Source organism: Erythrolamprus reginae, chromosome 1 (genome assembly GCF_031021105.1).
Source record: "Erythrolamprus reginae isolate rEryReg1 chromosome 1, rEryReg1.hap1, whole genome shotgun sequence".
NCBI lineage: Eukaryota > Metazoa > Chordata > Lepidosauria > Squamata > Dipsadidae > Erythrolamprus > Erythrolamprus reginae.
In genome coordinates this window covers 422,728,482-422,741,222 of record NC_091950.1, presented here as the reverse complement: position 1 = coordinate 422,741,222, position 12,741 = coordinate 422,728,482, and the positions used below count along the sequence as shown (strand labels likewise).

At 45.8% G+C, this 12,741-nt stretch overlaps 2 protein-coding genes across 4 annotated transcripts in view; one reads left to right on the top strand and one right to left on the bottom strand.

Moving 5' to 3' along the window:
* ADORA2B (adenosine A2b receptor) overlaps nt 1-12,167 on the top strand; it is a 69,423-nt gene extending 57,256 nt beyond the window's left edge. The window contains 1 exon segment of the mRNA XM_070731521.1: nt 7,897-12,167. Coding sequence (XP_070587622.1) covers nt 7,897-8,578 — 682 coding nt within the window. The 3' untranslated portion in view covers nt 8,579-12,167.
* The window catches only part of ZSWIM7 (zinc finger SWIM-type containing 7), a 33,815-nt gene continuing 33,236 nt past the window's right edge, over nt 12,163-12,741 (bottom strand). For all 3 annotated transcript variants that reach the window (XM_070735458.1, XM_070735459.1, XM_070735460.1), the window contains exon 6: nt 12,163-12,579. In XM_070735458.1, coding sequence (XP_070591559.1) covers nt 12,472-12,579 — 108 coding nt within the window. In that variant the 3' untranslated portion in view covers nt 12,163-12,471. The remainder of the gene's footprint in view (nt 12,580-12,741) is intronic.

The window sequence follows — 12,741 nt, the reverse complement described above, 5'->3', positions numbered from 1 at the left end:
TCCTATTCCCTCCCTCCCTTCTTCCTTCCTTCTTTTGTTCTTTCCTTCCCTTCCTCTTTCTTTCTTTCTTTCTTTCTTTCTTTCCTTTTTCCTCTTCCCTCCCTCCCTTCCTTCTTCCTTCTCTGCCTCCCTCTTTCTTTCTTTCTTTCTTTCTTTCCCTCCTCCTCCCATTATTATTTTAATGTCAAGCCTGTCTTTTCCTTCCTGCTGGTGTGAAAACAAACTTTTAAAAAGCAAGGATGCTCCCCCGTTTGTTAATGCATGTTTTCTTACTACTCAGTCAGCAATAACTTTGATCGGCGCGGTTGGAAAATATTACTCTAAATAGAGCAAATTCTTCTTCAGCTTGGCTGCATTGAACGGGTTGCTCGGGGTTTGCAAAGTTGGCCTGACGTTTCCAGGGTGGCTCGGAGATGGTGGGGGTGGTGGCAAAGGTTTCAATCCCCCCTGGGGAGGGGTATGTGTGTTTAATGCAAGCTAGAAGACTCCCCCCCTCTTGTATCCCATTTTTAAAGCCGATAAGGACCCTGCCCTCAATTGGGATCGAAGTGGAAAAGCAACAGTGGAAGTGATGTGCCAGTGCCTGGAGGCTGTTGGGGCCTGGATGGGTGTCAACAAACTCAAACTCAACCCAGACAAGACGGAGTGGCTGTGGGTCTTGCCTCCCAAGGACAATCCCATCTGTCCGTCCATCACCCTGGGGAGGGAATTACTAACCCCCTCAGAGAGGGTCCGCAACTTGGGCGTCCTCCTCGATCCACAGCTCACATTAGAGAACCATCTTTCAGCTGTGGCGAGGGGGGCGTTTGCCCAGGTTCGCCTGGTGCACCAGTTGCGGCCCTATTTGGACCGGGACTCACTGCTCACAGTCACTCATGCCCTCATCACCTCGAGGCTCGACTACTGCAATGCTCTCTACATGGGGCTACCTTTGAAAAGTGTTCGGAAACTTCAGATCGTGCAGAATGCAGCTGCGACAGCAGTCATGGGCTTCTCTAAGTATGCCCATATCACTCCAACACTCCGCAGTCTGCATTGGTTGCCAATCACTTTCCGGTCACAATTCAAAGTGTTGGTTATGACCTATAAAGCCCTTCATGGCACCGGACCAGAATATCTCCGGGACCGCCTTCTGCCACACGAATCCCAGCGACCGGTTCGGTCCCACAGAGTTGGCCTTCTCCGGGTCCCGTCGACTAAACAATGTCGTCTGGCGGGACCCAGGGGAAGAGCCTTCTCTGTGGCAGCTCCGACCCTCTGGAACCAGCTCCCCCCAGAGATTAGAACTGCCCCCACCCTCCTTGCCTTTCGCAAACTCCTTAAAACCCACCTCTGCTGTCAGGCATGGAGGAACCGAAACATCTCCCCCTTGCCCATGTTGTTCTGGTGTTAGATTGATTGTGTGCTTGTTTTTTTAACATTCTGGGGTTGTTTTTTATGAATTTTTTAGCTTAAATTGTAATTGGATTGGTGGGTATTGGATTTGTTATTATGTATTGTTTTTACCTTGTTGTGAGCCGCCCCGAGTTTGCCGAGGGGGCGGCATATAAATCCAATAAATCTAATCTAATCTAACAGAATGAATTGAATGAGAGAAAGACATTTTAAAACTTTCTTTTCAAAGTTGATTCTGGGTTTGGCTGCTTGTGGTTTTTGTGCAAATGGCAGGGGCCGGTTCCTATGGAAATTTGGGGCGCAGAGGAAACACGCGGCGGTCCTTGAATAATACCCTTTCCTTAGACGGCCTTTCTATTCTTCTTCCTCTTTTCTTCCCCACTCTATCCATCCAGCAGCTTTTCCAGGCGCCTTTGGGTTGCGGGCAAATGGCCTTTTGAATCTCTCTCTCTCTCCTACCAAGTTGTTTTTCTCTCTAATGATGTTTTGTTGGCGTGGCGCCATCCAGAGATGAAGCACGATTATTATTATTATTTTTTAAGTAGCTCCAGGAGTTGTGGCTTCATGAAAATACACAGGGCTCCCCATCAATCAATTGTAAGCCTTAAACAAGATCTAAGTATTGCCCACAAGATCCTATGCTGCAATGTCCTGCCTGTCGGCGACTACTTCAGCTTCAACCACAACAACACAAGAGCACACAACAGATTTAAACTTAATATTAACTGCTCCAAACTTCTGTAAAAAATAGGACTTCAGTAACCGAGTTGTCGAAGTGTGGAACTCATTACTGGACTCCATAGTGTCATCCCCAAACCCCCAACACTTTACCCTTGGATTGTCCATGGTTGACCTATCCAGATTCCTAAGAGGTCAGTAAGGGGCGAGTACAAGTGCACTAGAGTGCCTTCCATCCCCTGTCCTATTACTCTCCTATATCTCCTATACCTTTCTTCTATTCCTATATCTCTTCTTCTATTCTTTCATTGATATGTTCTATTCCTATAACTTCTTTTCTATTCTTTTTAAGATATATTTTACTATGAGTATCTCCTCTATAACCTTCATCATGTATTTTACTATTTGTATACCCACTAAAACCCTCACTGTGTATTGGACAAAATCAATCAATCAATAAAAAATAAATAAACTCCAAAACTGACCTGTTTTGGGGTGTGCTAACTTGATTTAATTTAACCGGGGTGGCGCAGCAGGTACAGTGCAGTACTGCAGGCCACTGAAGCTGACTGTAGATCTGAAGGTCAGCGGTTCAAATCTCATCACCGGCTCAAGGTTGACTCAGCCTTCCATCCTTCTGGGGTGGGTAAAATGAGAACCCGGATTGTGGGGGCAATAGGCTGGCTCTTCCATCCCCTGTCCTAATGTTTCTCTCTTACTAGTATCATGTATATAAGTGCTATTGCTAACATGTTGTAAGCTGCCCTGAATCTAAGGAGAAGGGTAGCATAAAAATCAAATAAATAAATAATAATTATTATTTTTTTGCATGTGTTTGCATCCAAAGAGTAGATCAGTGTCTCATGTTTAAATGTCAGCATGCTTTAAGACAGGTGGATTTCAACTCCCAGAAGCCCAAGCGAGCCATGCTTTAAGAGGGGAGGACTTCCACTCCCATAATCCCCCCACCAGCATGCTTTAAGAGAGATGGATTTCAACTCCCAGACTTCCAGAATTCCCCAGCCGGCATGCTTTAAGATGGGTGGACTTCCACTCCCAGAATTCCCCAGCCCGAATGCTTTAAGACAGGTGGATTTCAAATTCCAAAATTCTCAAGTGAGCCATGCTTTAAAGGGGTGGACTTCCACTCCTGGAGGCTGTTGGAGTCTGGATGGGTGTCAACAGACTCAAACTCAACCCGGATAAGTTGGAGTGGCTGTGGGTTCTGCCTCCCAAGGACAACTCCATCTGTCCGTCCATTACCCTGGGGAGGGAAGTATTGACCCCCTCAGAGAGGGTCCGCAACTTGGGCGTCCTCCTCGATCCACAGCTCACATTAGAGAAACATCTTTCAGCTGTGGCGAGGGGGGCGTTCGCCCAGGTCCGCCTGGTGCACCAGTTGCGACCCTATTTGGACCGGGAGTCATTGCTCACAGTCACTCATGCCCTCATCACCTTGAGGCTCGACTACTGTAATGCTCTCTACATGGGGCTACCTTTGAAAAGTGTTCGGAAACTTCAGATCGTGCAGAATGCAGCTGCGAGAGCAGTCATGGGCTTTCCCCAAAATGCCCATATTACTCCAACACTCCGCAGTCTGCATTGGTTGCCGATCAGTTTCCGGTCACAATTCAAAGTGTTGGTTATGACCTATAAAGCCCTTCATGGCACCGGACCAGAATATCTTCGGGACCGCCTTCTGCCGCACGAATCCCAGTGACCTGTTAGGTCCCACAGAGTTGGCCTTCTCCGGGTCCCGTCGACTAAACAATGTCGGTTGGCGGGACCCAGGAGAAGAGCCTTCTCTGTGGTGGCTCTGACCTTCTGGAACCAGCTCCCCCCTGAGATTAGGATTGCCCCCACCCTCCTTGCCTTTCGTAAACTCCTTAAAACCCACCTCTGCCGTCAGGCATGGGGGAATTGAAACATCTCCCCCTGCCCATGTTGTTTTGGTGTTTGATGGATTGCGTGCTTGTTTTTTATATATATTGGGGTTGCTTTTATGAATTTTTTAACCTAAAACTGTAATTAGATTGGTAAATATTAGATTTGTCACTATGTACTGTTTTTGCCATCGTTGTGAGCCGCCCCGAGTCTGCGGAGAGGGGCGGCATATAAATCCAATAAATCTAATCTAATCTAATCACTCCCAGAATTCCCCAGCCAGCATGCTTTAAGACTTAACTTAGAGCAGGGGTCCTCAAACTTGGCCACTTTAAAACTTGTGGACTTCCATTCCCAGAATTCCCCAGCCTGAATGCTTTAAGACAGGTGGATTTCAACTTCCAAAATTCCCAAGCGAGCCATGCTTTAAGAGGGGTGGACTTCCATTCCCAGAATTCCCCAGCCTGAATGCTATGCTGGCTGGAGAATTCTGGGAGTTGAAGTCCACATGTCTTAAAGTTGCCAAGTTTGAAGACCCCTGACTTAGAGGATTATTAAATGAATCTGACTTCCTTATTGACTAGCTTTTGACCTTGTGGTCATAAATATGAGCCAGTGACCAAGTGCCTGAACTCTGATCACGTGACCCTGGGCGATGTTGCAATACTGAACAGAGTATTCCAAATGGGGTCTCCCCAGCGCTCTACACAGCGGGATCACAATAGGACGGGACAGCAACCTCTCCCTCATGGAGAAGGGTTCATCTTGCCTGTTCTTGGTCCATCGCATTTGGGAATTTGTGGAATTTCTGGGAGGGGAAGCGGCGCTCCATTCAAGGCCGAACGTCCTGCTGGGACCCTTCCCTGTCCTGCTGCTTTCTCATATCGCCTCATTGTTCTTGTCAGGCCTCCAAGTGCTTTTGTTTTCCCTGTGAGAAAAATGACTGTTTGTTTGTTTATTTGTTTTGTGAAGTACGTAATGGTGGTATACAAAGATATCATATTTATATACATGATACTAGTAAGAGAGAAACGTTAGGACAGGGGACGGAAGGCACAGTGGTGCACTTATGCACGCCCCTTACTGACCTCTTAGGAATCGGGAGAGGTTAACGGTGGACAGTCTAAGGGTAAAATTTTGGGAGTTAGGTGATGATACTACAGTTCCATGCATCAACTACTCAGTTACTAAAGTCGTATTTCCTGTAGTCAAGTTTGGAGCGGTTTACTTTAACTTTGTGTCTGTTGTGTGCTCGTGTGTTGCTGTGGTTGAAGCTGAAGTAGCCATTGACCAAAATTGTTGTGGTTGGCTCTGGCCCCAGGGAATGGGGAGGTGGATGCAGGGAAAAATTCACCATGTCACAGGCCTGTGTTATTGCCGACAGAATCAGTTCAGAGTTTAGTTTCCTCGGACGAAGAAGAAGGTGGGAGTGACTCGGCAGAGGTGGCCTTGGCAAACAGCCCAGGCAGTCAATCTCCCTTATTTTCTGTTGATTCAGAGGATGACATTTTGGACCCACGCAAGCGCAGAATTATGCGTAGAAGAGACCAAGTAAGGACATATTACAGGAAATAAGGGAGGCCACCTGTGTTTGGGTGGGGCTCCAGTAATTAGGGCTGCTGCTATAAATAGCAGCGTGTGGGTTTGGCCGTTGTGGAAGAGTATCTGATCGCAGTTCTTCAGGAATCGTGTGTTGCTGTTTTCTGGACTTTGTTTGTTGCTTTTTCACGCTTTTGAAACCAAAGCAGAGCAGTGTGTGTGTGTGTGTGTGTCTCACAGTTGGAAGAAGAAGTGGTGTGAAGTTTCTTCACAGCTGCTAGCTAAGTACTTAATGACTGCTTAAGGGAAATTGTACAGACTACCCGGTTGTTTTGGGAACAGTGCTCTTTGCAATACAAAAAGAGTGCTTTGTTTATTTTAAATTTTGTGATAAAGAACGTTGTTTTGAATTTTCAAACGTGTGTGTGTGTGTCTGAAATTTGTACCCTTGAATTTTTGGGAGGCTCTTATCAGAGAGCCTGGCAGAACAGTAAATAATGTTGTAGCAGATGACTTTATGGTCTGTGCTTAGGTCGTGTTTAAGGTGACGTAGTTCTAAGCTTTCTAAACCTAGGATTGTAAGTCTAGTTGTGTAGGGCAGTGATTTTCAACCTTTTTTTGAGCCGTGGCACATTTTTTACATTTACAAAATCCTGGGGCACACCATCAACCAAAATGACACAAAATGACACTCTAACACAGTACATATTATACATATAGTTAATAATATATCACCCTCTGCGGGACCTCTTATAAAAAGGAAAAGGTCAAATATCCATATACACCATCAGCTGAGGCTGAGGCTTCATCTAGTGGTGGCAACATTTACCTCCAGCCCTGACCAGGATTAGAAATCGGGACCATGGGGAGGAGTAGCAGCTTCAACTACTCGCTGCGGCCACACAATGACAAGTGCGTGGCAACATGAGCGGGGACGATGAGAGACAGCCTGCTATTGGTTCATTGCTAGTGGTCGGGATGAATCCTAGAAGGTGATTGGTCAGTGTGCCTCCACTCTTCCTGTTCCTAATAGCTGGCGGGGTTGTGAGAGGAATGTTTATGTTCGGATGGAGGCTGCTGGCGGTGGGCCGGATAAATGGCCTCCGCGGGCCATAGTTTGGGGGCCCATGTTTAATTTCCCCACGGCATTCCTGAACATGTGTCACGGCACACCAGTGTGCCACAGCACACTGGTTGAAAAACACTGGTGTAGGGGATTCTGTTACGAGTGGAGGGCTCAGTCCTCGACTTACGACCAAAGTTGAGCCCCAAATTTATGCTGCTCGGTGAGAAATCTGTTAAGTGAGTTTGCCCCCGTTTTATGACCTTTCTCACCACAGCCATTAAGTGAATTGCTGAAGTTTTTCAATCAATACCACGGTTGTGGTCTGTCTTTTCCTGTGGACACCGCTTGTCAAGCAAGTCACAGAAGGGGATCACGTGGATGTGTTTGTAGCTGACTGTATATGCTGGTTAGTCTATTGCAGGGGTAGGGCAAGATGGCTCTTCTATGACATGTGGACTTCAACTCCCAGAATTCCTGAACTCGCATGATTGGCTCAGGAAATCTGGGAGTTGCCCCCAACACCCTGGGTCCTCATTTGACCCACCTCGGAAGGAGGGAAGGCTGAGTCAACCTTGAGCCTGGTGAGATTCGATCTGCCAAAACTGCTGGCAGACGGTGATCAGCAGAAGTAGCCTGCAGTACTGCACTCTAACCACTGCACCACTGTGACGGTTGCAGTGTCTCAAGGTCATGTGACTAAAACATACAAAGAGTGGCTGCAGGATTTGGGCTTGTCTAAAGAAAAGAATTAGGCTGAAAGCAGTCTTCCAGTATTTCTATTCTATTCCGTTCTATCTTCATTCCATTATTCTATTCTATTATATTCATTACATTATTCTATTCTACTCTATTATCTTCATTCCATTATTCTATTCTATTTTCTATTCTTTTCTATTCTATCCTCATTCCATTATTCTATTCTATTCTATTTTCTATTCTGTTCTATTGTATTCTATCCTCATTCCATTATTCTATTCTATTCTATATTCTATATTCCTATTCTATCCTCATTCCATTATACTCTTCTATCCTATGCTATATTTTCATTCCATTATTCTATTCTGTTCCATTCCATTCCAATCTTATTCTAGTTCTTATTCTAATTCCTATTCTATTTCGTCTGTCATGCAAAGTCCACGGAGAATCCAGATTCCCTTAACAGATGGTTTACTCACTTAACAAATGCAGTGGGTCCCTTAACAAATGTCTCACTTAACAGGAGAAACTTTGGGCTCCCATCGCGGCCGTAAGTCGTAACCGTCCTACCCCGAGGGACAAAAGTCTGCCTAGTGCCTAGTGATCCCAACCTCGTCGCCTTTCTTTTCTTTTCGCAGATACAAGAGCCTGGTGACGGGGAAGCGAGCCCGCGGACTCATCGCCGTTCTCTGGATCCTCTCGTTCATCATCGGGCTGATGCCGCTGATGGGCTGGAACAAGATGCCCCTATTGCAGCGGAAGGCGTTGGAGGAGAACCGGACCTGGAACTCCCAGGTGACCTGCTACTTCGAGAACGTGGTGCCCATGAACTACATGGTCTACTTCAACTTCTTCGGCTGCGTCCTCCTGCCGCTCTTCATCATGCTTTGCATCTACATCAAGATCTTCGCCGTGGCCTGCAAACAGCTGCGGCAGATCGAACTGGTGGGCAACTGCCGGATGACCTTGCAGAAGGAGGTCAGCGCCGCCAAGTCGCTAGCCATCATCGTGGGCCTCTTCGCCCTCTGTTGGCTGCCGCTGCACATCCTCAACTGCCTGACTCTCTTCTACCCCGACATGAAGAAACCCGAGTGGATCATGTATTTAACCATCATCCTCTCCCACACCAACTCGGTGGTCAACCCTATCATTTACGCCTATCGCATCCGGGACTTCCGGTATACTTTCCGGAAGATCCTCTCGCGTTACATCCTGTGCAAGGACGAGGATCTCCCCAAGTACCCTAAAGGGAGCCAAGGCGGCGGGAGCAGCCGTCACCTGGCGGTGAATAACCTGAGCACGGCGCCAACGTACGTTTGAGGTCAACTTGGACGGCCAGTAGGACTTTTATCTGTACCTTATGTGGGGCAGGACACACACAGCGTGCTGTTCGGTCGGAAACGAGCTACCAGGAGGTTCACAATCAGGCATTCCTTGATTGACAGCTGTCTGTTACTGTTTTAACCCGTGACGGTTGGAAATGGAGGGTGGGGTCACTCCACATGGTCAGCCCGCTTTTACGGCTTTTTATTTTCGAGCAATCGTTAAGCGAAGCTAAATGAGAAGTACCGTATTTTTCGGAGTATAAGATGCACCAGAATATAATAAGCACCTTAGTTTGTGGGGAGGAAAATAGGGGAAAAGAATCTGCTTCCCAGGTATTCATCTGGCTAGCGTCCTTAGTCTGGTCAGTTTCAGCACATTATTTTATCCCCTGGTTTTTTAAAAAAACCTTGTTTGGAGAAAGCAACAGTGAAAGGGCTTTCAAGCCAGTAAGAGTAACATTGTAAGAACCTGGTTAGGGCTGGAAACAAAAAATTCTGAGCAAGTAGAGCAATGGGAAAAAAACTGCCAAGACTTAGGGCTTGGAAAACATTCTTTGCAGAGAATAACAGTGAAAGACCTTGCAAGCCGGCAAGAGCTGGGAACATCGTTAGCACCTGGCTAGGGCTGGGAAGAAACATTTGGAGCAAGTTAGAACAATGGAAAACCCCTGCAAAGACAGGGTTTGGAAAACATTATTCACAGAGAGTAACAGTGAAAGAGCTTGCAAGTGGGTAAGAGCTGGGAATATTATTAGAATCTGGTTAGGTCTGGAAAGAAAAATTCTGAGCAAGTAGAGCAATGGGAAAAACCCTGCAAAGACTTAAGGCTTGGAAAACATTCTTCTTATTATTATTGTTATAAAAAGCTGCATTCAGAGTATAAGACAAACCTGAATTTTCAGCCTCTTTTAGGGAGGAAAAAGGTGCATTTTATACTCGGGAAAATACGGTAGAAAATTTTTGGGGTTTGGCAGAAATGTCGTAACCCCAGTGGTGTTGCCGAGAGACCCTGCAAATGGCCGTAAATGTCAGCCAATGAACAAGCACTTAAAAACGCGGTCGTGTGACCCCTTTGGGGGACCGGCCTCTGGAGCTTTCAGCATTGAGTCTTTGGGTAACCTTGGTTGAGGTTTGTTGTGATTTTGAACGGTGGTTAGTCGCAAGTCAATGACCACCCTTGCGATAACGCAGGAGTGTTTTGAACAAGACGGGCTCTGCAAATGCTCGGTTCCATTTGGCCTACAATAGTCTTCCTCATCCTCAGCAACAGGAAGTAGTGTGGACTACAATTCCCAACATTCCCTAGGTAGGAAGCTTTAAGATGGGTGGACTTCAATGGCTGGGGAATTCTGGGAGTTGAAGTTCACCCCTTTAAAAGCATGGCTTTTAATGAGCCGGGGTGGCACAGCAGGTAGAGTGCTGTACTGCAGGCCACTGAAGCTGACTGTAGATCTGAGGGTCAGTGGTTCAAATCTCATCACCGGCTCAAGGTTGACTTAGACTTCCATCCTTCCAAGGTGGGTCAAATGAGGACCCGGATAGTGGGGGCAATAGGCTGGCTCTGTTAAAAAGTGCTATTGCTAACATGTTGTAAGCCGCCCTGAGTCTAAGGAGAAGGGCGGCATAAAAATCAAATAAATAAATAAATAGATAAATGGCTGGCTGGGGAATTCTGGGAATGGAAGTCCACCCATTTTAAAGCATGCTGATTAGGGAATTTGGGGAGTAGATTGGAAGTTCACCCCTCTTAAAGCATGCTGGCTGGGGAATTCTGGGAGTTGAAGTCCATCCATCTTAAATCATGCTGATTAGGGAATTCTGGGAGTGGATTGGAAGTCCACCAATCTCAAAGCAGGCCAGCCAAGAAATTCTGGGAATTAAAGTCCACCCACTTTAAAGCATTCAGGCTGGGGAATTCTGGGAGTGGAAGTCCATCCTTCCTAAAGCATGGCTGGCTAGGGAATTCTGGGAATGGAAGTCCACCCATTTTAAAGCATGCTGATTAGGGAATTATTTGATTTGATTGGATTGGATTTGTATGCGCCCCTCTCCGCAGACTCGGGGCGGCTAACAACAGTAGTAAACAGCATATGACAATCCAATATAAACAGTTAAAAACCCCTATTGTAAAACCAAACATACATACAGACATACCATGCATAAAATTGTAAAGGCCTAGGGGGAAAGGGTATCTCAATTCCCCCATGCCTGGTGGCAGAGGTGAGTTTTAAGAAGCTTATGAAAGGCAAGGAGGGTGGGAGCAATTCTAATCTCTGGGGGGAGCTGGTTCCAGAGGGTCGGGGCCGCCACAGAGAAGGCTCTTCCCCTGGGTCCCGCCAAGCGACATTGTTTAGTTGACGGGAGTAGATTGGAAGTTCACCCCTCTTAAAGCATGCTGGCTGGGGAATTCTGGGAGTTGAAGTACATCCGTCTTAAATCATGCTGATTAGGGAATTCTGTGAGTGGATTGGAAGTCCACCAATCTCAAAGCAGGCCAGCCAAGGAATTCTGGGAATTAAAGTCCACCCATTTTAAAGCATTCAGGCTGGGGAATTTTGGAAGTGGAAGTCCACCCTTATTAAGGCATGCTGGCTGGGAACTCTGGGAGTTGAGGTTCACCCTTCCTAAAGTATAGCTGACTAGGAAATTCTGGGAATTAAAGTCCACCCCCCTTAAAACATGTTGCCTGTGGAATTCTGGGAGTTGAAGTCCACGCAGTTTCATGTGGCTGAGGTTGGGAATTATTGGTGTACAATTAAAGGGCTTTCTCCTGCTGCCTGAGCCCTTCGTATAATGGTGAGATTTAATTTACATTTAATTACTTTTAATCTTTGCCTCCATTAGAAGGGCAGGTTTTTGAAACCATGCTGCTCTTTGTGTGTTTGCCTGCCCGTGTGGGTTGGGAGGGTGTCTTGTGGTCCTGCCATTTTCCAAAAAGAAAACCACAAGAGCAATGGAACTGAAATGTAGTACACGTGATAATTTGGTGTTTTGTATGAAGCCGTTAACTTTACCCACTCCGCTCTTTTTTAAAAATATTAATTTAAGTTTGTCATCAGTTATTTGATGCTGCTGGTATTCTCGTATGGGAAATCTTTTTTTAAGTAGGCCAGTAATGGTATAACAGATGTGCTTTTTTTATTTTATTAAAATATTGTGAATTGAATGGAGAGAGTTTTAAGGGGGAATTTTTGTTTGTTTGTTTTACTCTGAACTAAATTATTGGTTTGAATTGGCAAAAGAGAAGCCAAACTTAAACAATTACTTTTCTTTCTTTCTTTCTTTTCTTCTTTCCTTCCTTCTTTCTTTCTCCCTCTCCCTTTTCTTCATTTTTTCCTTCCATTCTTCCTTCCTCCCTCTCTTCCTTCCCTCCCAAGCAAAAGCACTTAGACTTTTATACCGCTTCACAGCTGTCAGCGGTTCCTCCTTTTTCTTTCTTCTTTCTTTCTTTCTTTCCTTCCTTCCTTTTTCTTTCTCTCTCCTTCCTTCCTGATTCCTTTCTTCTTTCTTTCCTCTTTCTCTTTTTTTCTTTCCTCTCTCCCTCCTTCTTTCCTTTTTTTAATAAAATACTTGCCAAAATCAAACTTGACTTCCCAATTTATTGGTGTCATTTTTATGCTTGCGGGAAAGACGCTTTAAACATGTTCCTTGCAATCCATTTTCAAGGTTAACTGTTTCCAAACTTGACATCCTGTGTTTTGGCTTATAAAGTCCAGAGTCACCCATGGTGACAGACGTCAATCATTTCTGAGCAGAAAACAGGAGCAGGGCACTCCGGATTCAATGGGGTAGAGCGGAAAGACAGCCCACCCTGCTCAAAAGAGCTTCCAGCCCCCCCGTGGTTATCACTCATGGTTTCTCGTTCTTTCTCTCAACTTCCTTCGATCCTCATTTCTCTTCGAGGAGTAGCAGGGCAGTCAAATGCTGGTCGGAGATGCTTTGCTCCCGGCAAGCCCCGATCGCTCGGCTCAGATAGATGGCAAGGATGTGCTTACACTATAAACAACGACAACAACAACAAAAATATGAAAACATAGAAGATTGATGGCAGAAAAAGACCTCATGGTCCATCTAGTCTGCCCTTATACTATTTCTTGTATTTTATCTTAGGATGGATCTATGTTTATCCCAGGCATGTTTAAATTCAGGGACTGTGGA